Source organism: Megachile rotundata, chromosome 7 (genome assembly GCF_050947335.1).
Source record: "Megachile rotundata isolate GNS110a chromosome 7, iyMegRotu1, whole genome shotgun sequence".
Taxonomy (NCBI): Eukaryota; Metazoa; Arthropoda; class Insecta; order Hymenoptera; family Megachilidae; genus Megachile; species Megachile rotundata.
Genome location: NC_134989.1, coordinates 12,206,777 through 12,232,894, shown reverse-complemented (window position 1 = coordinate 12,232,894; position 26,118 = coordinate 12,206,777). Strand labels below are relative to the sequence as shown.

General features: G+C 38.8%; 1 protein-coding gene across 2 annotated transcripts in view; it reads left to right on the top strand.

The window, feature by feature from the left end:
- The first annotated feature begins 1,690 nt into the window (after positions 1-1,690).
- Positions 1,691-26,118, top strand: part of ci (transcriptional activator cubitus interruptus) — a 177,489-nt gene continuing 153,061 nt past the window's right edge. The window contains exon 1 of one of the 2 annotated variants that reach the window (XM_012284571.2): positions 1,691-2,775. In XM_012284571.2, coding sequence (XP_012139961.2) covers positions 2,516-2,775 — 260 coding nt within the window. In that variant the 5' untranslated portion in view covers positions 1,691-2,515. The remainder of the gene's footprint in view (positions 2,776-26,118) is intronic. The other variant, XM_076534041.1, reaches the window with a different exon arrangement.

The following is a 26,118-nucleotide window of genomic DNA, read 5'->3' as shown; positions in this document are numbered from 1 at the left end:
AATCCTCATATGACCAAACTCTCAAATCCATACCCCTAAGTTCCTAAAGTCTCAAGGTACCAAAATCTCAAAGTCCCAAATCCTCATATGACCAAACTCTCAAATCTACATCCCTAAGTTCCTAAGGTCCCAAAATACCAAAATATCAAAATCCCAAATCCTCACATGACCAAACTCTCAAATCCACATCCCTAAGTTCCCAAAGTCCTAGGATACCCTTTCCACTCTTCAAACTATGAAAGTCCCAAAGTTCCACATCCCCCATTAAAGCATCCCTGTCTCACGTCACAAGATCAAAATCTTTTCTCTAAGATACGCAACTAGAGATGCAACACGTGCGAGATCCTACAAGTGGTACTCGAGAACAGTTTCCCTTCCGGTTTCACGGTCATGACCAATATTTCTTCCTTCGAAGGATTTGTCCCCGAAAACCATAGTGAAATCTGGCTACCCGACGACACGAATTCTTTGGAACCCAACCGCCTACTGTCAACGTGTTCTGCCTTTCTTCGCATTTTCGCCTCCGCTGGTTTCGGGTTTCCGCGCTGCACCACATGTGTGACAAACGAGGATGTTAGGCAAAGAAAGCTCGAAACGGTCCATTTCGTCGATCATGTAAATCAGCAATTGAAGTAGAACAATTCTAATTTATTATTAGAATACTAAGCTTTAATATTTTGTTAGTTTACTGTTTCAAGGGTTTGTCACATATGTTACATATGTGTGTGACTTGATCTTTAATGTCCATCTGTGGTTATTTTTCTTGTAACTTGTTAATGTTTGTAGTCTTTATTTTATTTAATTACTAATTTAAAATAATGATGTTCCTTTTTGTATTAATCCTGACGTCATGATCGCATAACTCTTCCTAGAAAAAGAAGTGAACCTATATTCCTAAGGAACATTCTTCAAGAGGATGATGGACTATCAATGAAGAAGTTTTGCACACCAATATGGGATGTATGTAAAATTCAATTAAAAATAACTAAATCGAAGGTACATATTAGATACACATATGTATGATCAGAGCAACTGATCAACCATCAAACCTTTCAACCTCAACCATTTTATCAAATGTCTGAAAAATACCGAAGCTATAATTTCGACAATGATCGTGTCAGCTAACACGATTATCCGGACTTAGGCTGCTCAAGTACTCCACGTGGTCATTTAACCCCCGGCCAAAATCCGTATCACAGAAGGTATAACCACGTTCGGTCGACTGCACTAATCGTGGCCATCAGGTTGGACACGAGTCGGTCTATGGATGTTCTGATGGATAGTCTCTCCCTGTGGAATAGTTTCGTTCCCCTGTCGCGACACCCACGCACTCCCTACCCTGTGATCTCCGCCTCGTACGCCTTCGGGATCGAAGGGACGAGAGGAAGGAGCCGAAAGCGTCGAGGGTGGGAGTCAGGGACGGCTGGTGCTAGTTGAGTTGTCGAGCTGACACGCGTTCTCCGTCCTCTTCCGTTATCCGACCGGAGTAGTCCTCTCTCTTCGGCCTTCGTCCCCACCATCCGTTACCCAGGACTCTCTCTCCACCAGAGATTCTTCCCACCATTCCCATCCAAAGAAGCGTACCGGACCCCTCTCCTGTTTACGCTCGCTCCGTCTCGGTTCCTACCCCGGGTCGTCTCCGTCGCACGTGACAGGGGCGTACGTCTATCGCTCTCTCTCTTTCTCCAGTCCCGAGTTTTCCTCCAAACGCGTCCTCGTCGCACGCATGCACAGCCGAGAACGCACGACCGCAGCCACCACCGTTCGTGAACGCTCGTACCGATGGTGGTGGTAATGGTGGTGGTGGACCCTCAGTACCGCCATACCCGCCAAAGCACGAGCACCGTGACAGCCCGCACACACGTCTCGGACCGCGATTTTTGGGACTCTCGTTACCCCTGACGACCAGCATCTTCCTAGTCCCGGGAAATTACCGACCCGTCAATGCTGGACATTTTTCATCCAGGATATCGCTTGTCTGTCGGATTACTCGGAAGTGGTTGTTTCGGGGTGGAAACGGTGTGACCGAGTGAAACTTGTGTCTGTCATGGTGTATCGGACTGCGGTGATTCCGGAGATCCAGTGACAGTTCAGTGAAGGAGTCTCGGACTTTGACAGTTTGTCCTCGTGTCACCTTCGGTTCATAGAAACCTCGTGTGCTCAGTCGAGGTACGGAGGTACGGAGTAGTTTGTTGAGGACGTCTTTTTCATCAGAAGCGAAGGTCAAGTAGGCTGATTAGGAAGAGGAGCGGAAGCTAGCCGACGGGAGCCGTCTCGTTCGCGAGGATGATGAGAAACAGTGGTGACGACCTTCGCATTGACGAATAAAGTACCAAGGAACGACATCAAAAGGGACACTGGTGGTGTCTCTCCAGAAGCGGACTATGCAATCGTGGCTCGAGAGCCGTTCGCATCGTCGGGCACGGGGTGTCAGACAGGACGATCTTCCCTGATCCTGGACCCACAGGCAGCCAGATCACTGGCGCGGCACTTGACCCTGGAAAACAGCGACAAAATGCCAGAGAAAGAGGTCGCCTATCATCAAGAGGCGTTCTCGCTGTTGCCGCCACCGCCACCCCCGCATCATCCCCATTCCGCGTTCCACGCGGCGTTTCATCCGCATCCGCATCCGCCGCCACCGCCGCCGTTTCATCCACATCATGGACCACCGCCACCGCCACATCCTGCGGCTGCGGCCGCGGCCGCATGGGAACACCATGCCGCTGCTGCGGCCGCTGCGGCTGCTGCTGCTTTTCACGCTCCACCGCCTCACCCGTAAGTCCATTTTCTTTTTTATTTGCGGCTAAAGCTGTATTAACTCTAGTGTGGATAAGCGGAATTGGAGATTATATCGGAACATTAACTTTGCGGCGAACCGCAGTCATTCTTGCGGATTTGAACTCTTGAAAAGTTTGAAAAGTTGAATGTAAATAAAGCGATGGGTAAAAACTTGGTAAAGTAAGAGGAGTGAGTTGTCTTCTGTTTAGACAACCAAAGTTAAGAGCTGACTTTAAAAGGATATTAGATCAATTGATTTGATCAACATGTTTTTATGTTAGACTGTATTTTTAAATAATAGGTCATAGAAGCCTATGGGCAATCAATAGCTATACTTCACAATTTATTTGCTTGAAATGCAATATTTATTCAAATTATAAAATTGCAGACCTAATCAACTCTGCCTAGAAATCTATAATTTTTGAAGATTCTTAAAAGTATGCATTTTAAAGATCTCTACATGGGGTTGAAGTGTCCTCCTTGTCTCTGCTTACCTCATATCTCACCCTCGCAGTAAAACGAAAGAATAAAAGTACAAAGAGTGTCATATCATCATAAGAGCAATTAAGAGCGTCAATCTTCCCGAGATATCCCCACAATAGCTCCATTACCATTATCTTGTCGGGAGTTAAGTCTGGGTTCGCGATAATTCCGAAACAATGTCGCGACCGTCGTAGCGTGAAGAACGAAACAGATCTCGGCGCTTGTTCGCACGCGAATGATTAAGGCCTCGTGCACGGACTTCACGCGGTATTTAATTCAATTATAATTCACGAAACAGTGCGAAAGCTCGACGGTGTTCGTACGATCGTTGAATGAGAATTAACGAGGCGAAGCCTGACGTTGGTCCGTGCTTAATCATCGGGCGTTATCCGTTTTGCGCATCGTCTCGATTCACGGCCTTTAATTAACCCTTAATGAATCAAATCGAACACTATGTTCCGTGGATTTTATAACGACTCGCGAGGTTGAAAATCGTTGATCGGGGCCCGACGGCTGCTGCACCCCCCGGCGCCGGCAATCGAAGTGGAGCAGAAACAGCCGATGGAAAAGGGACTTAACGTCTTAATCGAGTTAATTAAGGCTCCTTCGCGCGTTTTCACGTTCCGCAAACACGACACGTCGTTGCACGCAACGAGATTACCTCGACGACTTGTTAAGGCTAGAGTAACGGGCTCGTGGAAACGCTCGGTCGACCGACCGACGCCGGGGATAATTGGACGTTTCTAAACGGCGTGCTTAACCCTTTTCACGGCTGATACGCGGACGGAAACGTCGATCGACTCTGCTTTTCGATACCAATTTCGATTTCTTTCAATAACTCCTCTTTTTTAATTCACCTTTGCAACTTCACTTCGGACATATTCTTGCATGTACGCAAATAGTTTTCGACTGTTCGCATGAAAACTGAAACTGGAACCTGACATCTAACTGAAGATGTCAAGAGTATTAGCTCCATAAACAGATTAGTGTGAAAATTTAATAACGAATGTGTCAGGATGACTGAGTCACAGCGTTATTATTAAACTTTGCCTGCAACATATTTTTACATGCAACCATCTATATCTATTTGTTAATAGATTACATGTAATGGTAGCTGTAAATCAATTTAATAAAACAATAGATATGAACACAGAAGATTTAAAGGACAAATATAGACATCTTTCACAGTCAGAGGGTTAATTGACTGCCACTTGACTGTTAACTAAAATACCTAACTGAATAGTTGAATATAGATTTAGTTAATCTTCTTTGTCACTTTGCGATGATTTTATACCACATTGCTTTAAATTCGCTACCCTCCGCAATTTTTTCAATGCTATCAATAACTTTGTACCTGACCAGCAACTTTGTTGTCTGCGTCGCTTCAGTAACCTTCCGTTTGACACCTTCAGCAACCTTGCATCTGACACTTCCAACTTCTGACTTCGTTCTCGATACTTAACATTTTATAACTTCGTACTTTCACCAATCGAGACTGCCATTTTCCTCAAAAATTAGTAGCTGTCGTCCCGCGTTAGCGGTAATTGCATCACGATTAAAATATTCCGTCACGAGATTCAATAGGAACCTCTTCATAATTCATCTAGATCGCAAGGGCGATCAAACACGTGGGCAGGTGTTCGGAGCAATCCAGGACCAACGTCGGTCCAATTAAGCGTTTAATTGCAGCAGCGAATTCGATCGTTGCCACCCCTTCGATCATCCGTGAAAACCCGCTTGTTCGACGTCGTCGGACATGTTTAACGACGTCTCCTCTTCTTAACAATTTTATCATCAACCTCGGCGTAGGCCGTGTTGCTTTATTAATCGTCAGGTGCCATCGACCCACTCGTGTTTTCGCCAAGCTCCTTTTTAATCTCTTCATCAGCAATCGTGTTCCCGTCCCGATATTTTCTGTCAATAATTTGTTATCCCCGTGAAAATATCTTTAGCCTCGCACCGTTTACGGAATCAAGAATTACGCCGAATATTTTTACGAAGGTTAAAGATTTCGACTTCAAGAAGTCATTTTTTGTGAATGAAAATTTGAAAAAATCGTGTTGTTTAATAAAAGCTGAGGTGAAATTTTGAACGCTGAAGGTAAATCATATTCGAGCAAAGTGCAGAAGAAAAAGGGGATTTAAGAATATCATCATCTGGGACGGGCTCAAAGAGTTCAATTTACCAGCCCGGTATATTTATGAGGAAGACGAGCGATTTTACAGCGGCAACACGCTTGTAAAACGTCGTAAAGCCACCCCGAGTTATGTGACAGAATGGCGGCCGGTCGACTTCCGAATGCTCGTCGTCGACGACGCTGATTTCGATGAAGAAGTTGACGTTGATGCTGACTGCCTCTTTAAACCACCCTCTTAAGCTTGAATTATGTGCTTCTTACTGGCTTAAAATTATAATTAGAGGCATGTGTTGGTTCATTGAATTCTGATGATATAGGTTATGTTCTTGAAAATTTAATTATTGACATACATTTTACTTATTTATCTTTCACTTGGATAGCTTAATACTTTCAGCAGATGTAATTTGTTTCGATAATATATAATTTGTTCAGATAGAATCTTGTTGTAAAATTATTCTTAGTTCTTCACCAGGTCAGAACAGAAGAAGACTATGTTTAGTTAAAACATCTTGATAAAAATGTCCTCGAAGTCCTTCAGCGTCCTCCTCGAAAAGAAACGAAGTTGGAACCGTATCCATTCTTCCTAATTATCGCAGCGTCGACGAACGGGAACATTTCTGTGTCTTCCATCGGAGTTTCGCTGTCATGAATTCGATAAATCGTTGAGAAAGCCACGTTCTAAATGTCGCAGTTAGCCGCGAAGAAGGCTTCCGAGGCGGCGAACAGAGCCGGAGACCGACGGCAGGCGTAAAATTCATGGTACGCGTCGGCCGGCGCTTCCCTTCGCCCGGCACGTCGGATATTTTCGTCTCTTTACGAGGATACGAGAGACGATGTATTTTTGCCATCGGTGTGTGTTTTGCCCCGTCACCAGCCCGACGATATCGTCCGTTTCATTCCCCGTGACGAGCTCCTGAAGGATCAACGGATGCGCTCGTTTCCTCCTCGTTTTGAATCTTCAATGTTCACAGTTTCATTTTCAACACGTCAAATCACGACGAGTTTATGGAAATTGCTATATCAAGAATTGTTACATGTACATTTCGTAGATGTTTAATTTTAATTTATATAGATCGTTTAATTTTATTGGGTATGTGATCATTGAATTCATGACTTTGTATCGTTTTATCATCTCCTTTCCGAAAATATAGAAAAGAATGATTTATTACTGCTTTATCTAGGTTAAATTTAGTAAGAGATTAGTGTAGTTTCTTATTTATAGGTGTGCATATCAAGATTGTTACAATAAATGATGTAGTAGTGCCGTAAAATAGGGAGCGATGGGAATATGTCCGCCATGTTGGTCCACAGCGGGTGCACCGCAATTGGCGGCAAATTCAAATGTCTTTATACAAAAAATGAACTTCTATAATAATTTAAACAATTTCTACAAAATGTATCATTAAAAGTTATTACGTTATATCATCAGTTCTCTTCATTCCTTCTAATACGTACAAAATTGTCATTGCTTCAATATCTACTTTACATACATAGAGGTTTAGACAATATTTCACAAAATCTTACCGAGCAATAATTTCATGAAATCTTATCCATCAATCATGAAATTTATTTGACAAATTACTTTCAGCAGAAAAATGTACCCTTTTCTACAAAAATAAAGAACACACCGCAATGAACATAACATAATAAAATAAAAAATAAATGATTACACACCGTCGATCATTGAATGTACAATAAATTTGAAGGAAGAAGCGCAATCTATCCAGCAGAGAACGAAACATGGGATTCTTGGTTCTTTCTGCTGTCGTTTTAAAGGGAAGCTTTTAATCATAGATAATGTAACGCGTACAACGGGCATAATGTATTCGCGGACAGACGTGCAAGTGTTATACAGCAAAGCTCTCGCTAGCGAAACGACAACCGTTCGTATTTGCAATCGGCAAGTGCACTTGGATCGTATTCACCGGGTCCCAGGAAGTGTCTGGCTCCGATCCTCGAACGTTGTCGACGAGCAACGAGCTGTGAGTAATGAGTAACGGCGTGATTGTGCCAGAAAATGCAAATATCATTGGGCTGTCGTGCACCAATAGCCCAATGGATTGTCGTTGAGCATCCGGAAATTATCGGCGCACGTTTACTTGTTCTCGCTGAAAATCGCATTGGCAATTCGGCATTTGGTAATTTGGAAAATTTGATGATTGGCGAGTTGGAAATTTGGGGTTTTAGGAGGATTTGATAAATTTGGAATTTTGGGAATTTGGGGATTTAGGGGTCTGGAGATTTGGGGATCTGGAAATTTAGTATTTAAGGATCTAGGGAATTTAGGGAGTTACAGATCTTGGAATATGGAAATTTGTAGGTTTAGGGGATTTAGGGAATTTGGGAATTTGGAAAATTAGGGGAATTGAGATATGATGATTTGGGAACTGGGGAATTGTGATATGGGGAATTGGGATATGGGGAATTGGGATATGGGGAATTGGGATATGGGGAATTGGGATATGGGGAATTGGAATATGGGGAATTTGGGATAATTGGAATTTGAAATATGGGGAATTGGGATATGGGGAATTTGGGATAATTGGAATTTGAAATATGGGGAATTGGGATATGGGGATTTGGGTTATGGGGAATTGGGATATAGGGAATTTGGGATAATTGGAATTTGAAATATGGGGAATTGGGATATGGGGAATTTGGGATATGGGGAATTTGGGATATGGGGAATTTGGGATATGGGGAATTTGGGATATGGGGAATTTGGGATATGGGGAATTTGGGATATGGGGAATTTGGGGTATGGGGAATTGGGATATATGGAATTTGGGATAATTGGAATTTGAAATATGGGGAATTGGGATATGGGGAATTTGGGATAATTGGAATTTGAAATATGGGGAATTGGGATATGGGGAATTTGGGGTAATTGGAATTTGAAATATGGGGAATTGGGATATGGGGAATTTGGGATAAGGGGAATTGGAATATAGGGAATTGGAATATAGGGAATTTGAGATAATTGGAATTTGAAATATGGGAAATTGAGATATAGGGATTTGGGATATGGGGAATTTGGGATATGGGGAATTTGGGATATGGGGAATTTGGGATAATTGCAACTTGAAATATGGGGAATTAGAATATAGGAAATCTAGAATTTTAGTATTTGAGGATCTAGGGAATTTTGGAAAGTTAAAAATCTTGGTATATGGAAATTTATAAGTTTAAAAAATCTAGAGAATTTTGGAATATGGAAAATTAGGGTCTTGATTTACTATCAGCACTATGCCAAGTGGTTCACAGAGTAAATCATTGTTCCCATAATTTCTAGCTTCACATTATCCAAATAAAACAACCAAATGACCGACTATGTTTCAAGTGACATCAAGTGTGAAAGTCAGTATACATCTGGTAGCAGTAGTCCGGTTCGTTTGCGCAGCGACGAGCGTCCGCGTGTTTGGCGCATTCCGGTTGGCCCGAGGCTCGGTGTTGCCCACGCAATGAAGAGATTCATAAACGGGACGGGCGTTCATTGTCCGCGAAGGGACAAGATCAGATTTTCCTCCCACGAGTATGCGTGGGGCCGGTGATCGCGATAAAAATGCCTAAGGACGACCAGGTACCCCGATTTACCTGACGTTACGACCGCTCGCTGCTCGACTTCCACGAGAATCTGGAGCTTCCATGCTCGCGCTCCGAGGCAGATAAGGCAATCGATTCGGGATTCCTTGCTTCTTATTCTTCCTCTCGGTCGTTTTATTTTTGCCAGCGCGATTTCTTTTCCTGTTTCTTAACCGGAGACCTGGAATCGGTTCGGTGTCGATGCTCGAATTATCGTCGCAGTCGCTCTCCGATGGCGGACTACAGGATTATTCTTGCATTTTTCGGGCTCCGACTGGATTCGATGATCTCGGGTGTGCGAATTGGGAACGCTGGTATTATCGATGTTTTAACGGTATTTCGATGAATGTACCAGGTTAGGTTATGTTGGATTTCTGCACTCAAGTTTGGTAGATTAGGTTAGGCTGGATTTTATTATGGTAGATTGAGTTAAAGTATGATTGAGTCATGTTATGCTAGTTTAGGATGTTATTGAGTAAAGCTAGGTTAGGGTAAGATAAGTTAAACTTTTGTTAGATTAAATTAAATTATAGTTAGGTCAAGTTAAGTTAGGTTATTTACTTAGTTTATATTGGATTGCATTACTCAGATTTAGTACATTAGGTCAGGTTGAATTTTATTGTGTTGGCTTGGGTTAAATAAGGTTATATTAATTTAGGATTATATTGAGTTAGGTTAGATTAAGTTAAATCATAGCTAGGTTAGGTTTAGGTTATGTTAGAGAAGGTTAGCTTGAAGTTCTGCTCTATATTAGGTTAAATGAAGTAAGGTTAGGTTACATTAAGTAATAATTATATTAAGTCTGATTACATTGACTTATGCATTCAGTAAAATTACTCTAAGTTTGCTAAGTTAAATTCAATTAAGTTATGTCGAATTAATTAATTAAATTAATTAAGTTCATTTTCACGATTCTAATCTCCTAATAATTTAAGAAACCTAACCAATACTTCAGTTAATTATCTTCCACTTTTAATATCAGAAATTAACTCATTGTACTCAAGCGAAACACCCCGCATAATAAACCTTGATCCTTCCATAGATTACGGAACAATCCGAACCGGTATCATACTTCAATTATCTTCATCATCAACTTTTACTAGCAATTAAACCGTCGTTCTACTTATTCGAAACGCCCTTATTATTCCTTAATAGCTTACTTAACCACCATCATACTTATTAAAGGCAATAACCTTGATATGCCAGATCATCTCTATAAACTACTCCTCGATAAATCAACCAAATCAAATAGCGAATCTACCCTAACCTACCCAAGTGAAACAACGATCACCTAGCCTAATCTAACCAAATGAAATAACGATCACTTAGAGTAACCTAACCAAATGAAGCAGTGATCACCTAGCCTAACCTAATTAAGTGAAATAACGATCACCTGGCCTAACCTGATCAAGTGAAACAGCGATCAGCTAGCCTAACTTATTCAAGTGAAATGGCAATCACCTAGCCTACCTTTATCAAATGAAAGCGATCACCTAGCCTAACCTAACCAAGTGAAATAACGATCACTTAGACTAACTTAACTAAATGAAATATTGATCACCTAGCCTAACCTAATCAAGTGAAATAACGATCACGTGGCCTAACCTGATCAAGTGAAATAGCGATCAGATAGCCTAACTTATTCAAGTGAAATGGCAATCACCTAGCCTACCTTTATCAAATGAAAGCGATCACCTAGCCTAACCTAACCAAGTGAAATAACGATCACTTAGACTAACTTAACTAAATGAAATATTGATCACCTAGCCTAACCTAATCAAGTGAAATAACGATCACGTGGCCTAACCTGATCAAGTGAAATAGCGATCAGATAGCCTAACTTATTCAAGTGAAATGGCAATCACCTAGCCTACCCTTATCAAGTGAAATAGCGATTACCTAACCTAACCTAACCAAGTGAAATAGCGATCAGCTAGCCTAACTTACTCAAGTGAAATAGCAATCACCTAGCCTAACCTAATCAAGTGAAATAGCAATCACCTAGCCTAACCTAACCAAGTGAAATAGCTATCACCTACCCTAACCTAACCAAGTGAAATAACGATCACCTAACTTAACCTAACCAAGTGAAATAGCAATCACCTACCCTAACCCAACCAAGTGAAATAGCTATCACCTACCCTAACCTAACCAAGTGAAATAACGATCACCTAACCTAACCAAGTGAAATAGTGAAATAGTGACCACCTAGCCTAACCTAACCAACAAAATAAATCTGCAACAGCCCGTACATCAAAGATCAAAAACAAAGTATTCTCGAAGCAGTAAGGCACCTTCCAACCGTCATATATTCAAAACGAAAAACGAATAAGTAAAAAGTAAAAAAAAAAGCATCCGATTTTCAAGAAGCCCCTATCTCGTATTCCCTGGCCGTCCCGGAGGCGCGTTGCGCGTGTAAAAACCGGAGCCGATTTGTCAGCGAGGTAGGATCGCGATGTACACGGTAGGAGCTCGTCTTCGAAGGAAGACGTTCGTTCTCTGGACCTTCCTGATGGGGTCCCCTCGACCCCTCTCTTCTTTCGAGCGGTTTCGCGCGAATAGAAAGCCGCGGCGCGATACCAAGCACACGCGCGATTTATCATTGGCGCGGCGTCCATTGATAAATTCCAGGCGTTCATAACGCCACGATGCCCCTTGTACGTACACAGCCGCTCTACGAGCACCAGAGACACACGATACCCGACCACGATACGATACCAGGACCAACAGTATACATCGGTGTATATAGGGTGACTCTCTGTGTTACGCAGGGGTAATTTATTTCGGAATATATTGGCTTGGGTTGGATGTAGGAATCGTTGCTGTTGGGTGGAATATAGGAATTCTATATTGGTTGTTAGGTTGGATATGGGAGTATATTTTAAGTGGGGAAAGTAATCAGAGGGGAGAGTTTGCAAGTTAGGAAATTTTGAAATACATCTCTCAACTTCTATCTTTTGAAATTTCCACATCCCACAATTTCTACCTCCCACGATTTCTATCTTTCCAAGTTTCCAGTTTCCCAAATTCTCAAATTGCAATCTCCCTAAATTCCCGAATCTCCAATTTCCCGAACTCCCTAATTCCCAACTCTTCAAATCCTCAAATCTCAAATTGTTGCACTTCCAAATTCCCAATCTCCCAAGTTCCAATCTCCCAAATTCCCAATCTCTCAAATTCCCAATCTCTCAAATTTCCAATCTCCCAAGTTCCAATCTCCCAAATTGCCAATCTCCCAAATTCCCAATTTCTCAAATTTCCAATCTCCCAAGTTCCAATCTCCAAAATTTCCAATCTCTCAAATTCCCAATCTCCCAAATTTCCAATCTCCCAAGTTCCAATCTCCCAAATTTCCAATCTCCCAAGTTCCAATCTCCCAAATTCCCAATCTCCCAAATTTCCAATCTCCCAAGTTCCAATCTCCCAAATTTCAAATCTCCCAAGTTCCAATCTCCCAAATTCCCAATCTCCCAAATTCCCAATCTCTCAAATTTCCAATCTCCCAAATTCCCAATCTCTCAAATTCCCAATCTCTCAAATTTCCAATCTCCTAAGTTCCAATCTCCTAAATTCCCAATCTCCCAAATTTCCAATGTCCCAAGTTCCAATCTCCCAAATTTCCAATCTCCCAAATTTCCAATCTCCTAAGTTCCAATCTCCCAAATTCCCAATCTCTCAAATTCCCAATCTTCCAAATTTCCAATCTCCCAAGTTCCCAATCTCTCAAATTTCCAATCTCCCTAAATCCCCAAATTTCCAATTTCCCAAACTCCCTAATTCCCAACTCTCCAAATTCTCAGATTCCCAAATTCCCAACTCCCCAAATTTCTAACTCTCCCAACTCCCCAACTCCCCAAATCCTCAAATCCCAAAATTCCTCACTTCTCAACTCCCCGAACTTCTCCTACAAAGCACATAATTTGATCATAAAAGAAGTATCTTATGGTTGAATTTGGAACACCATGTATGCACCACGGACTTGTAAGCGGTGGATAGACACCCGGTTACCCACGGCGAACCGGTAACGCGAGAACGAAGAAATCCTCGGAGGGGGTGAATTGCTTTTCTCCTGCTCCTTATGTTTATCTTCTTTGGGTTCTGTTATCTTCTTTGCTTTCTTTCCACGTTGGTAGGTGGTGATCGAGTCAATAATTGTGCTAATGATTGGTAAATACCGATTACGAAGGTGTAAAGCGTGGTCATGGATCTTGGCTACTTGATGCCATTTATAGTATAATAAATTATATTATAATGATGCGGGAGATAAGTTTGATAGTTATTGATCATTTACGTGGTTGCGTGTGTAATGTGGGACAGATAGGTGTGTAATTAGTTTTCTGTGTTTTATAGATTCATGCATCTTTGAATCTTTTTATAGACACTTTTTTATAGTTACAGGTACGTACATTCCTAAATCAGGGTGTTTGTCAATACATATATTTTCAGGTTTCTATATTTTCTAATATCTATGTCTTTAAATATGGAATGTGACCAAATTTCTGTGCCCCTAAATTCCTATGCAGTGTAATTTCTATCTCTCTAAATTTCTATATTCTCCAATTTCTATTTTCTCAAATTACTACATCCCCAAATTTCTGACTTCCTAAATTTCTACATTCTTCAATTTCTATTTATTCAAATTCCAACATCCCCCAATTTCCATCTTCTCAAGTTCCTACATCCCCAAATTTCTATCTCCACAAATTTCTACATTCCCCAATTTCCATCTTTTCAAATTCCTACATCCCCAAATTTCTATCTCCACAAATTTCTACATCCCCCAATTTCCATCTTTTCAAATTCCTACATCCCCAAATTTCTATCTTCCTAAATTTCTACATCCTCCAATTTCTATTTCTCCAAATTCCAACATCCCCCAATTTCCATCTTCTCAAATTCTTACATCCCCAAATTTCTACATCCTCCACTTTCTATTTTTCCAAATTCCAACATCCCCAATTTCCATCTTCTCAAGTTCTTACATCCCCAAATTTCTATCTCCACAAATTTCTACATCCCCCAATTTCCATCTTTTCAAATTCCTACATCCCCAAATTTCTATCTTCCTAAATTTCTACATCCTCCACTTTCTATTTCTCCCAATTCCAACATCCCCAATTTCCATCTTCGCAAGTTCCTACATCCCCAAATTTCTATCTCCACAAATTTCCACATCCCCCAATTTCCATCTTTTCCCAAATCTCCATATCTCCAAATTTCTATCTTCCTAAATTTCCACAGCCCCAAATCCCCACACCCCCAAAATTCCTCCCCCTCCAAATCTCCATACCCCCAAAATTCCTCCACCCTCGCATCTCTACCCTCCAAACTCCTCCACCCCATTCTTCACACATTCTCCACCGAAATCCCCACATTCCCACACTCCACCACTAAATCTCCATAAACCAACTCCACATGTTTACAAATTTTCTCCGAAAAAATCTAAGACCCCCAGCAATTTATTTCAATTTACCCCAATCTTAACACGGACATCTGTCCCCATCCTTACTACGCCCCTGCATCGTAGGATCAACCGTTGAACACAGTCGAATTCTTCCCACAATTAATAACACCGGTTCCCTCTCGCTCTCGGTCACAAAACATGAACTTGTTCATCAGAGCCAATAAGAGATACGTCGCGTTTCCAACGGTCGAAATACGAGAAGGGGGACGCGACTTTCACGCCATTGCACTTGCAAGTCCAGGCCGAAAAGGCCTAATCGTCTTAACGAGACAATTAGTCGGTGATAGACGCCGATAAATCGTGGTTTGTTTTGTCTGCTCGGCGCTTTGTCACAGCCGAATATTTCTCATGGATACGTTTGATAAATAATCGGTATCACAGGCGGCTTCTCTGCGAGTTACGTTCGCGGAAATTGAAAGACAATCATTGAAACTGATCGTTTATGATGATAGATAGTGGCTGAAATTAGATTATGTTTCAATAATATTGTCGGAACGTTTGTTATGGAACTGATACTGGAAATTAATCATTCGGTTGTGGTTTGCTGGAGGGTGTATTGGTCAAGAAATAAATTAGGTATTTTATGTCAGTGCTTTGCTAGTTTGTAAGAATGTGCATCTTGGAATTTTGCAATTTTTGTTTGGTTGTATGAGAATTTAAGGATGAATTCCCGAAGAAATAGGGAGAGTTTAGTATAATAATATAGTAATGATTATGCTGATAGGAATGATGATGGTAGCTTATTCCTAACCTCAAACGTACCAAAATATTCGAAGCAATCTTAATATTTCTTCATAATAAAAATCAATAACAACTAAGAAAAAGAGCAGTAAAACCATCCACATCCAACAAAATAAAAATTAAATTAAATAACTCAAATTGAAACTCCAGTGCTCCGTATGTAACGAAGGGGGTTAATATATTCATCAAGGCGATTAACGATGACGTTCCGAGCAGTCCATCTTGCAAAGCGGGGATAATCGGTGGAAACCGTGTCGTTACGGCGTGTTTTCTGGGGAAATATTAGACCGAGCTGTTAGACAGGCAACCGGAACACGCGGGAAACGTGCACGCCACGTGGCCAGGCTTTCCCTGGCCAAACAGATTTACGCCGGTGTTGTCTTTAGTCTGCAAACACAGGAATACCGTGCTGCAACCACTTCCGCCGCTTTAAATCTCTGCGTCACGCTCGCACACAACACACGGCTTTCACACGATGGCCAAATATTTCTAGGGACCTTTCCACGTGCTTCGAACAGGAAACGTGGTTCAGGAAGTGCCTGACGACGGGGATACTTCTGGATGATTGGTTTAGTATGGTGGATACAAAAGATTTGATGGTTTGAATGGATTTGGTTTCATTCTTTTATTTTGTTGGTTTTTGTGGAATATTTTTTGAGAGTGGAAGTATTTGCAGATTTTTGGATTTTGAAGATTTTTAGTTTTCGTGTACTTTGGTGTTGGATCTTTGAATTTTAAAATTGTAAATTTAGTAATTTGTGAATTTGAACATTTTTGGAGGCTCTAAACTAAATTCCCTAGTCTACAAATGTATATATTAGTTGGTCTTCAAGTCTCCAATTCGTCAAATCCCCAAATCCACATATCCACATGTCCACATATTCCCAAATCCACATATCCCTAGACCCACATATCTCCAAATCCACATATCCCTAAATCCACATATCTCCAAATCCACATAACTCTAAATCCACATATCTCCAAATCCACATATTCCCAAATCCACATATTCCCACTTCACATATTCCCAAATCCACATATCCCAAAATCCACATATCCCTAAACCCACATATCTCCAAATCCACATATCCCTAAATCCACATATCTCCAAATCCACATATCCCTAAATCCACATATCTCCAAATCCACATATTCCCAAATCCACATATTCCCACTTCACATATTCCTAAATCCACATATCCCAAAATCCACATATCCCTAAACCCACACATCTCCAAATCCACATATCCCTAAACCCACACATCTCCAAATCCACATATCCCTAAATCCACATATCTCCAAATCCACATATCCCTAAATCCACATATCTCCAAATCCACATATCTCCAATCCACATATCTCCAAATCCACATATCTCCAAATCCACATATCTCCAAATCCACATATCTCCAAATCCACATATCTCCAAATCCACATATTCTCAAATCCACATATTCCCAAATTCACATATCCCCAGATCCCCCAATCGCAAAATTCCCAAATTCCCCAACTTCCAACTCCCTAACTTTCCAAATAATCCAACTTCTCCCAATACATATACATAACACATATGTGCCCACTCACCATCTCCCGATCACCCAATCAACCCACAACCAATCGACACACAAACATCCCTAATAATCTGTTCTCCATTTTTCAACACCCTGTATATTTGCTTAAACATCTGTTCCTCTAATTATCACATCAACCTCATCGATTACCACCGACAAAAGTAGCATTCCACCGAAAGACCTCTCTTCCATTCGCGCCCTCCTCTTGTCCCACACGAACGCACACACTCGACACTGTCCCACGTTGTCGAGGTGAGCAAGCAAGAACTCGTATCGAGCAGAAAAACGCTCGTTCGCGATCCAACGATAGCTTCTTAATCCAAAGAGGACGAGTCGCCTCGAAAGATTCCTTGTTCACAAGAGGATACGCGGCAAACTGGCTACAATCGGATTAGCGAGTTGCAGCTTGATACAAAATCCGTGGTCAGGTTAAGACCGACCAGTGTTGTATAAACGCAGTGGCGTAACTAATGTTTTTATATGGTTGTCACTCGTTATATCGCCGGACGATTACAGCTGGAATCATTTTAGAGTACATTGATATATTCGTTGTATGATATATGTATGTTATGTGTTGTATGATTACGAGATGAATTAGGATACATTGTATATTTTGTAGTTTTAGGTACAAGACGGATGATTGTATATTGTGTGATATATTGTCATTGTCACGCGTTATATCGCCATGTCTTGTATGGAGTCGAGGGTTCTATGTGAATTACATTATTATGTGTTCAATATGTGGTGATTTGGAACACCGTGTGTTGGATGTACTAGTAGGTGAATTACTGTGAATTAGATTACCATGCGCTGATTTACCACGCATCGAATTACTACGCACTGAATCACCACGCGTCGAATTACAATGCGCCGAATCACCAAGCGTCGAATTACCACGCGCCGAATTACCAAGCGTCGAATTACCACGCATCGAATCACCACGCGTCGAATTACAATGCGTCGAATCACCAAGCGTCGAATTACCACGCGCCGAATCACCACGCGTCGAATTTCCACGCGCCGAATTACCACGCGTCGAATTACCACGCGCCGAATCACCACGCGTCGAATTTCCACGCGTCGAATCACCACGCGTCGAATTTCCACGCGCCGAATTACCACGCGTCGAATTACCATGCACCGAATCACCACGCGTCGAATTACCAAGCGTCGAATTACCACGCGCCGAATCACCACGCGTCGAATTTCCACGCGTCGAATCACCACGCGTCGAATTTCCACGCGCCGAATTACCACGCGTCGAATTACCATGCACCGAATCACCACACGTCGAATTACCACGCGTCGAATTACCACGCGCCGAATCACCACGCGTCGAATTACCACGCACCGAATTACTACGTATCGAATTACCACGCGTCGAATTACCACGCGCTGAATCACCACGCGTCGAATTACCACGCGCTGAATTACTACGCATCGAATCACCACGCGTCGAATTACCACGCGCCGAATTACCACGCGCCGAATCACCACGCGTCGAATTACCACGCATCGAATCACCAAGCGTCGAATTACCACGCGCCGAATCACCACGCGTCGAATTACCACGCACCGAATTACTACGTATCGAATTACCACGCGCTGAATTACCACGCGTCGAATTACCACGCGCTGAATTACTACGCATCGAATCACCACGCGTCGAATAACTACATATGGAATTACCACGCGCCGCATCACCACGCATCGAATCACCACGCGTCCCATCACCACATATCAAATCCTCATCTACCAAATCACCACACATCATCTCACCACACATTATTCTCTCAAATACCCCATCTCCACACATTACATCACCACCCATATATTCACATATCATAAACGTATTAATATTTCCACTGAAAACAAAGTATAGCCCAACCTTTACCTAGTTACGCCAATGTACAAGGGTTTACCTTGTAGTTGGATTTAAACACGAGCTTGTGGCTCTCGAGTGGCTCGCTCCTACGCGGCGAGATGATCTCTCTTCGCTTCTGGCCACTCCCGCCTTCTTCCGAACGCGCCAACCTTCTTCCTCCCTCGCTTTCCAACAGTGGTAAATTCTCGAACGCCATAACACTGCCACCGTGAGTTTGTTTGGACAAGGGCATTATGAGATTTTATGCGAGCCACGCGTGCTTCCGCGGGGACGAGCTTGTTTATGCACCCACCTCCTGGACCGACCGTTCGCGCTTTTCGACGAACCTTGGAGCGTCGTTCTCCTTCTACCTCGTCCACGTGAGCTGGCGAGAACGAGGAGAATACCGACGCGATGTTGTCTGAGAAAACCTGACGGGTCTCGTTTTCGTATTTTCTCTGGACGATCCGTCAGATTCACCTTACTTTGTTGTTTGCTCTCTTCTTACTTTCTTTGCTCCTTATTTTTATTTCTTCGAGAGCTTCCGGATGCTGTTGGAATTCTAACTGAATCTAGTTTATGTTGTAACTTTACTAGATGTTTTTTTATGCAAATTTTTTATTTTTGTTTATACTTTAAATTATAATGTTACTTCGTCTGACATGTCATTTTATTATTTCTATCTATTTATTTTTGTTTAAATTTTGATCGTAACTTGATATAATTTATTTCATGTGGCAGGTTAGGTTAGTTAGCAGGAATAGATGTTAAAATTGTTGTATAACAAATTATGCAATAAATTGCATTAAATTACAGAAAATTGCTACTTTACGACCATTCCTGTAAATTTCAAGAAATCCTTTAATTAAAAAGCAAAAAAAAAAGTTCTGAAAAACGATCGACGTGTTAATAATGATCAATAAAAACCGCATCTCACGAATAAATAAAAGCGAACATCGACCCAATTACAACGAATCGAAGCAATTTCGAGGTTAGATTCGAAACGAATGGCGGTGGAAGAAAGGAGATCGGGTATCTTCTTAGAAAAGGCATAAAGATAACCGCTTTATTCGAGGATCAACCGGTGTCCAGGATTCAGCGCCATTGACTTCTGTGTTCGCTGTCAACTTTACGACGCTTAATGACAGCTGACAGAGGCGGTGAACCGAGTCGAGTTCCATCGCCTTCTCTTTTTTCCATCCTTATTTTTCTTTTAACGCTTCCCCTTTGGAATCTCTGGATACCGCGGAAACCGTAAAATCATCACACTAGGATGAGTTTAATACCGCGGCTCGTTCTGGAATTTTATCATCGATATCTACCTCTGTTTGATAGGTGATCGACTACTGATGGATTATATAGCATTGATTATGTGGAACAATATAGTTAGTGATAGTATTGATTGATTATATAAAAATGATTATAATAGCACAATATATTTATTGATAGTATTGATTGATTATATCGAATTGATTATTATCGCACAATATAACTATTGATAGTATTGATTGATTATATAAAAATGATTATAATAGCACGATATATTTATTGATAGTATTGATTGATTATATCGAATTGATTATTATGGCACAATATAACTATTGATAGTATTGATTGATTATATAAAAATGATTATAATAGCACGATATATTTATTGATAGTATTGATTGATTATATCGAATTGATTATTATAGCACAATATAATTATTGGTAGTATTGATTGATTATATAAAAATGATTATAATAGCACAATATATTTATTGATAGTATTGATTGATTATATCAAATTGATTATTATAGCACAATATAACTATTGATAGTATTGATTGATTATATAAAAATGATTATAATAGCACAATATATTTATTGATAGTATTGATTGATTATATCAAATTGATTATTATAGCACAATATAATTATTGATAATATTGATTGATTATGTAAAAATGATTATAATAGCACAATATATTTATTGATAGTATTGATTGATTATATCCAATTGATTATTATAGCACAATATATTTATTGATAGTATTGATTGATTATATAAAAATGATTATAATAGCACAATATATTTATTGATAGTATTGATTGATTATATCAAATTGATTATTATAGGACAATGTAATTATTGATAGAATTGATTGATTATATAGTATTGATTGTATTGAACAATATAATTATTGATAGTACTTATTGATTATATAGTATTGATTGTATTGAACGGTATAGTTATAGATAGCGCTGATTGATTATATAGTATTTATTGTATTGATCAATATAGTTATTGATAGTACTAATTGATTATATAGAATTGATTTTATGGAACAATATAGTTATTGATAGTACTTATTGATTATATAGTATTGATTGTATTGAACAATATAGTTATTGATAGTACTTATTGATTATATAGTATTGATTATATTAAACAATATAATTATTCATAGTATTGATTGATTATATAGTATTGCTTATAATAGAACAATATAACTAGTAGTATTGATAGAATACATAATATTAATACACCCAGTAAACAAATTATACAAACAGTATCAACAAACCACACACTATTAATTCTACAAAAAAATCCTCAATTTCTAAAAATTAATATCCTTATCTAAAACCGAGCATTTCACAACGTCTCAAAAATTTCAGTTATGCCCCGTTCATTTAGGTCGGCATTTATTTCGAGAGAGTTTTAAATATTTTGACGAGAAAATAAAGAAAATAATATGCTAGTATACATAACTTTCGTATAAGCTAGCTTTGCACAATAAAACCCGTCAGAAAAATGCGTTCGCCGTTTCGAACCGCATTCCGCGTGCGCGTTTGTCGAGTGTGTGATAAGGGAAACGTATAATAAGACGTGATAATAGGGTTGCAATAAAGATACGAACGCACGCGGCCAGAATGGAATGTGTCTCGGTCGTGTTACAATACATAAAGCCCAGCAGAAGTTTCCATAAACTTATGAACAGCTGTCACTGCATTCTCTATAAATAGAGGCACGGAGAATTATAGGGGATCATCAATTATGTCGGCTAATGGGGTGACAAATCTTCTTCGATACGCGGTCTTGTGGATTATCGGATTAGCGGAGGGATGGACGTACGGATAGGGAAATTATTGTTAAGGTGAGGTGGATGTGTGGAAGTATTAAGTCTTCGAATTTTCAGAAATATTTTATAAATTTGAAAATTTGAAAAATTGAAGAATTGAAGAATTGAAAAAATGAAAAAATGAAAAATTGAAAAATTGAAAAATTGAAAAATTGAAAAATTGAAAAATTGAAAAATTGAAGAATTGAAAACTTGAAAAATGGAAGAATTGAAAAATTGAAAAAATTGAAAAACTGAAAAATGGAAGAATTGAAAACTTGAAGAATTGAAACCTTGCAAAATTGAAGAATTAAAAACTTGAAATATTGGAAACTTGAAAAAATGAAAACTTGAAATCTTGAAAGCTATAAAACTTGAAATCTTGAAAGCTATAAAACTTGAAAACTTGAAAACTTGAAAAATTGAAAACTAGAAAACTTGAAAACTTGAAAAATGGAAGAATCATAAAATTAGGAATGTGAAAACATAACAAACAGAAATTTACAAAATTCCCTAACACGTCCACATAGAAACTTGGCAGATTAAAGATTTGAAACACGAAAAAAAAAATTACGATGGTAAGAAATTTGTAATGACTTTTCTTATAAAAATGAAAAGAATCGAAAGTTCATTATTCTTGTGGAATTTCAAGTGATCGCCAGCGGGCTAATTGAGCCATTAACTCCACTCTTTAATCTTTCGCTTTTACCCTCGCCGCGATTCGATTTCCTTCGTTCCTGGAACAAAATGAAAGGTTCGAACTCATCGAATCGAATCTCCGTTCGAATAAAAGCGGATGCCAACAAATTTCTGGCATTCCTCGCAGTAAATAATTCATGTCAAGAAACGGCTATCTTGTATTACTCATTCATGCATCTATCGTGTGATGTGCTTATAAAGTATTTTATAAAAAATATTATACATAGACTTTTACTGAAATCAAATGAAATATCGTATTACACTTTTCGACCATAAATCATCAAGCTTAAAAAATTAATATCTGTTCAAGTCAAAAATCAATAGTAGTCCTAATTAAAAAATTATATGTGTTCATTTAAAAAATTGATGTCGTTTAAATATAAAATTAATATGAATTTATATTAAACAATTTATGTAATTGAAATTAAAAATTGATATGAATTTATGAATTTATATATTTACGATATGAATTTATATATTTAAACTTGATGTTTTATAATGAAAATTAATTTTATGTCTCTTTAAAAGTCGACATGATTAATGAATTAATAGTTGACACTTTTCTAAATATTTATTTAAGAGATATTGTTTTAAAAATGAACAATTTTAAGGAATCTCATAAATTATACCATGTTAGAGATTAATTATAGGTTCATCTTCATTTTCATTTCATAAATAATCATTCTATTCTATTCTACACAATTTTATATTATTTTTTGAATGTCTACAAAGTCTTCCATTTACAACTTGGAATGTTATATGAATCATCACCATAATATTAAAATATAGAACTACTTTGAAATATCTATCAGATGATATTCAGATGATTCCATTCAATCCACCATTGCAGTGAAGTATTTAATCCATGTTCCTATATGGGTTACGACTCACCCAATTCCCACCTAACCTTAACCTAAACCTAACCTAACCTAAACGTAACCTTAACCTAAACCTAACCTTAAACTAAACCTAACCTTAACCTTCACCTAACCTTAACCTAAATCTAACCTTCACCTAACCTTAACCTAAACCTAACCTTAACCTTCACCTAACTTTAATCTAAACCTGACCTTAACTTAAACCTAACCTTAACCTTCACCTAACCTTCACCTAACCTTAAACTGAACCTAACCTTAACCTATCCCAAACATAACCTAAACCTAACTATCACTAATACCATAAAAAACATACAATCAATTACTATTCGAAGAAACACAACAAACTTCACAACGTCAGAATTTCTAAACCGATTTCTCGACATTGCCTGATCAATAAATTCAACGATCGCTCCAAGTACACGATCCGAATCGAGGCTCTACATTGGTGATTTTCAACGTGGAAAGAGAGAGATTGCCGCGGGGAACATCTCGAAAATCCGCGTCCTAAACCAACATCTTTATGGACTCTGTGTTTCTTCCAGGGGCCGCCTTATTACGTTGATTTATCGCTTTGTGTTCCTGGCTCCATCTTCCTTTCGTGGCCCGTTTCGATCTATGGACCCCTTTGAATCCATGGGGGCCCACTCTTTTCACAGCCACTTGTTGCTTCGACTCGCCTTCCTTCCAAAACATTTTATTCCCACTTCCACTGGATCCTACGTCCTTTGTTCACATCTCGCATTCTTTCCATCTTTTACTTGTTTCTGTTGATACGTTTCGATGTCTGAACATGTGGACTTTTACTCAAATTTACTCAAATTTACTCAACTAATTTACTCAATTAGCTTAATTGCTCTATTTATAGTTTATTCAGATGTTCAGGTGGACTTTTATTTAGCTCATCATCTTGCTTGATTGAGTTGTGTTTCGTGTAATCTGGGGTCTGTTTAATTATTTGCTTTGTGAGTTGTTCAACTATTTACTCTGGGTCTGTTTAAATAGTTACTCTGTAGATCAGTTTGACTCGTAACTTAATTGCTTGATTTGTAACTTCTCGGCTTTGTGACTTGTTAAATTGTTTAACCTGTGATTTCATTTTTGAATTTATAGCTTGACTATTTGCCTTATAACCTATTCGCTTGTTCAATTTGTAGTCTACTTATTTAATAGAGTAGACTTGATTATTCAATTTAATAGATCTTGTTAATTGTCCGACTTTTAGCTCCTTTAATTATTCGACATTTGTCTTGTTCAGTTGTTTAACTTTTGTTATTAGAAATAACTGCCTTTCTCAATCTACCACTGAGGATATCATATGTTTGTTATTTTTCTCGGATTATACGAGAAGAGTATATATGAGGAATTCGTGCGTTGTGAATCAGCCTTAAGAGATATCGAGATGCGTGGCCGTACTCGGATGGGCGTGCATCCGATTATCTTGGTAACTCAATCTCTGCTCTTGGACCTAGTAGTTTCTAGCCTCGACTCCTCAGGATCTATGTGATCTTCTGCATTGAAGGAAGTCGTGATCTGGGAACAGTAGCGTCGCAATCGTTTCCTGGAACCTTGCACGTTGCTTGGAATTCTTGTATTTCAAGCAGGCGGTTCACGTGAATTACGTACCGACGGCCTCAAACCGATATTATTATTCGACCATTGTTCAATTGTATCACTTAAATTTTACTTGCATTTATTGAAATTCTAGCGGATTTTCGATTGTATTGAAATTTATTGTGGTTTACGGAGTACACTTGTTCTAGTTGAGTTTTATCGTATCGTGTCGAGTACAAATTTTAAGCTTCATTATGTTATTGTTTGATGAAGAAAATGATTTTTAAACAGCACTTTTACAAAAATCGTAGTTACAAATCATTTTTTAAAATTCATTTCTTGTAACAGTTATCTGATATTGAACAGGTAGAATGTCAATCAAGTTTGAATTAAATAAACATACATCAGGCTTGAATAAATCGAACATTTATCAAGCTTGAATAAATCAAACATTCATCAAGTTTGAGCAAATTAAATATCCACGAATCAGCAAGAAATTAAATAATGAATTGGATAATTGAAATGTGACAGCAATAGGAAATTGAGAAATGGAAAAACTTGAAACTTTGAGGAAGATTAATTGAAGAATTGAAGAATTGAAGAATTGAAGAATTGAAGAATTGAAGAATTGAAGAATTGAAAAATTGAAGAATTGAAGAATTGAAGAATTAAGACATTTGAGAAATTGAGGAATTGAGAAATTGAGAAATTGAGAAATTGAGAAATTAGCAAATTGACAAATTGAGAAACTGAGGAATTGAGAAATTGGGGAATTAGAAAATTGACAAATTGACTAATTGAGAAACTGAGGAATTGAGAAATTTACAAATTGACAAATTGACTAATTGAGAAACTGAGGAATTGAGAAATTGAGGAATTAAGAAATTGAGAAATTGAGAAATTGAGAAATTGAGAAATTGAGAAATTGAAAAATTGAGAAATTGAGAAATTGAGAAATTGAGAAATTGAGAAATTGAAAAATTGAGAAATTGAGAAATTGAGAAATTGAGAAATTGAAAAATTGAGTAATTGAAAAATTGACAAATTAAGAATTTAAGGAATTGAAAAATTGACAAATTGAAAAATCTCAAAAATTGAGAAATTGAGAAACTGAAAAATTGAAATATTGAAAAATTGAAGAATAGAGAAATTGAAAAATTAAATTGAAAAAAGAACGAATCCGTGCAAATTTCCATGAAGGTGATTCTCACGAGTAGATGGCCCATGGCATATCGAAAACAGAGACGTCGACGTGAATCACACGAGCAC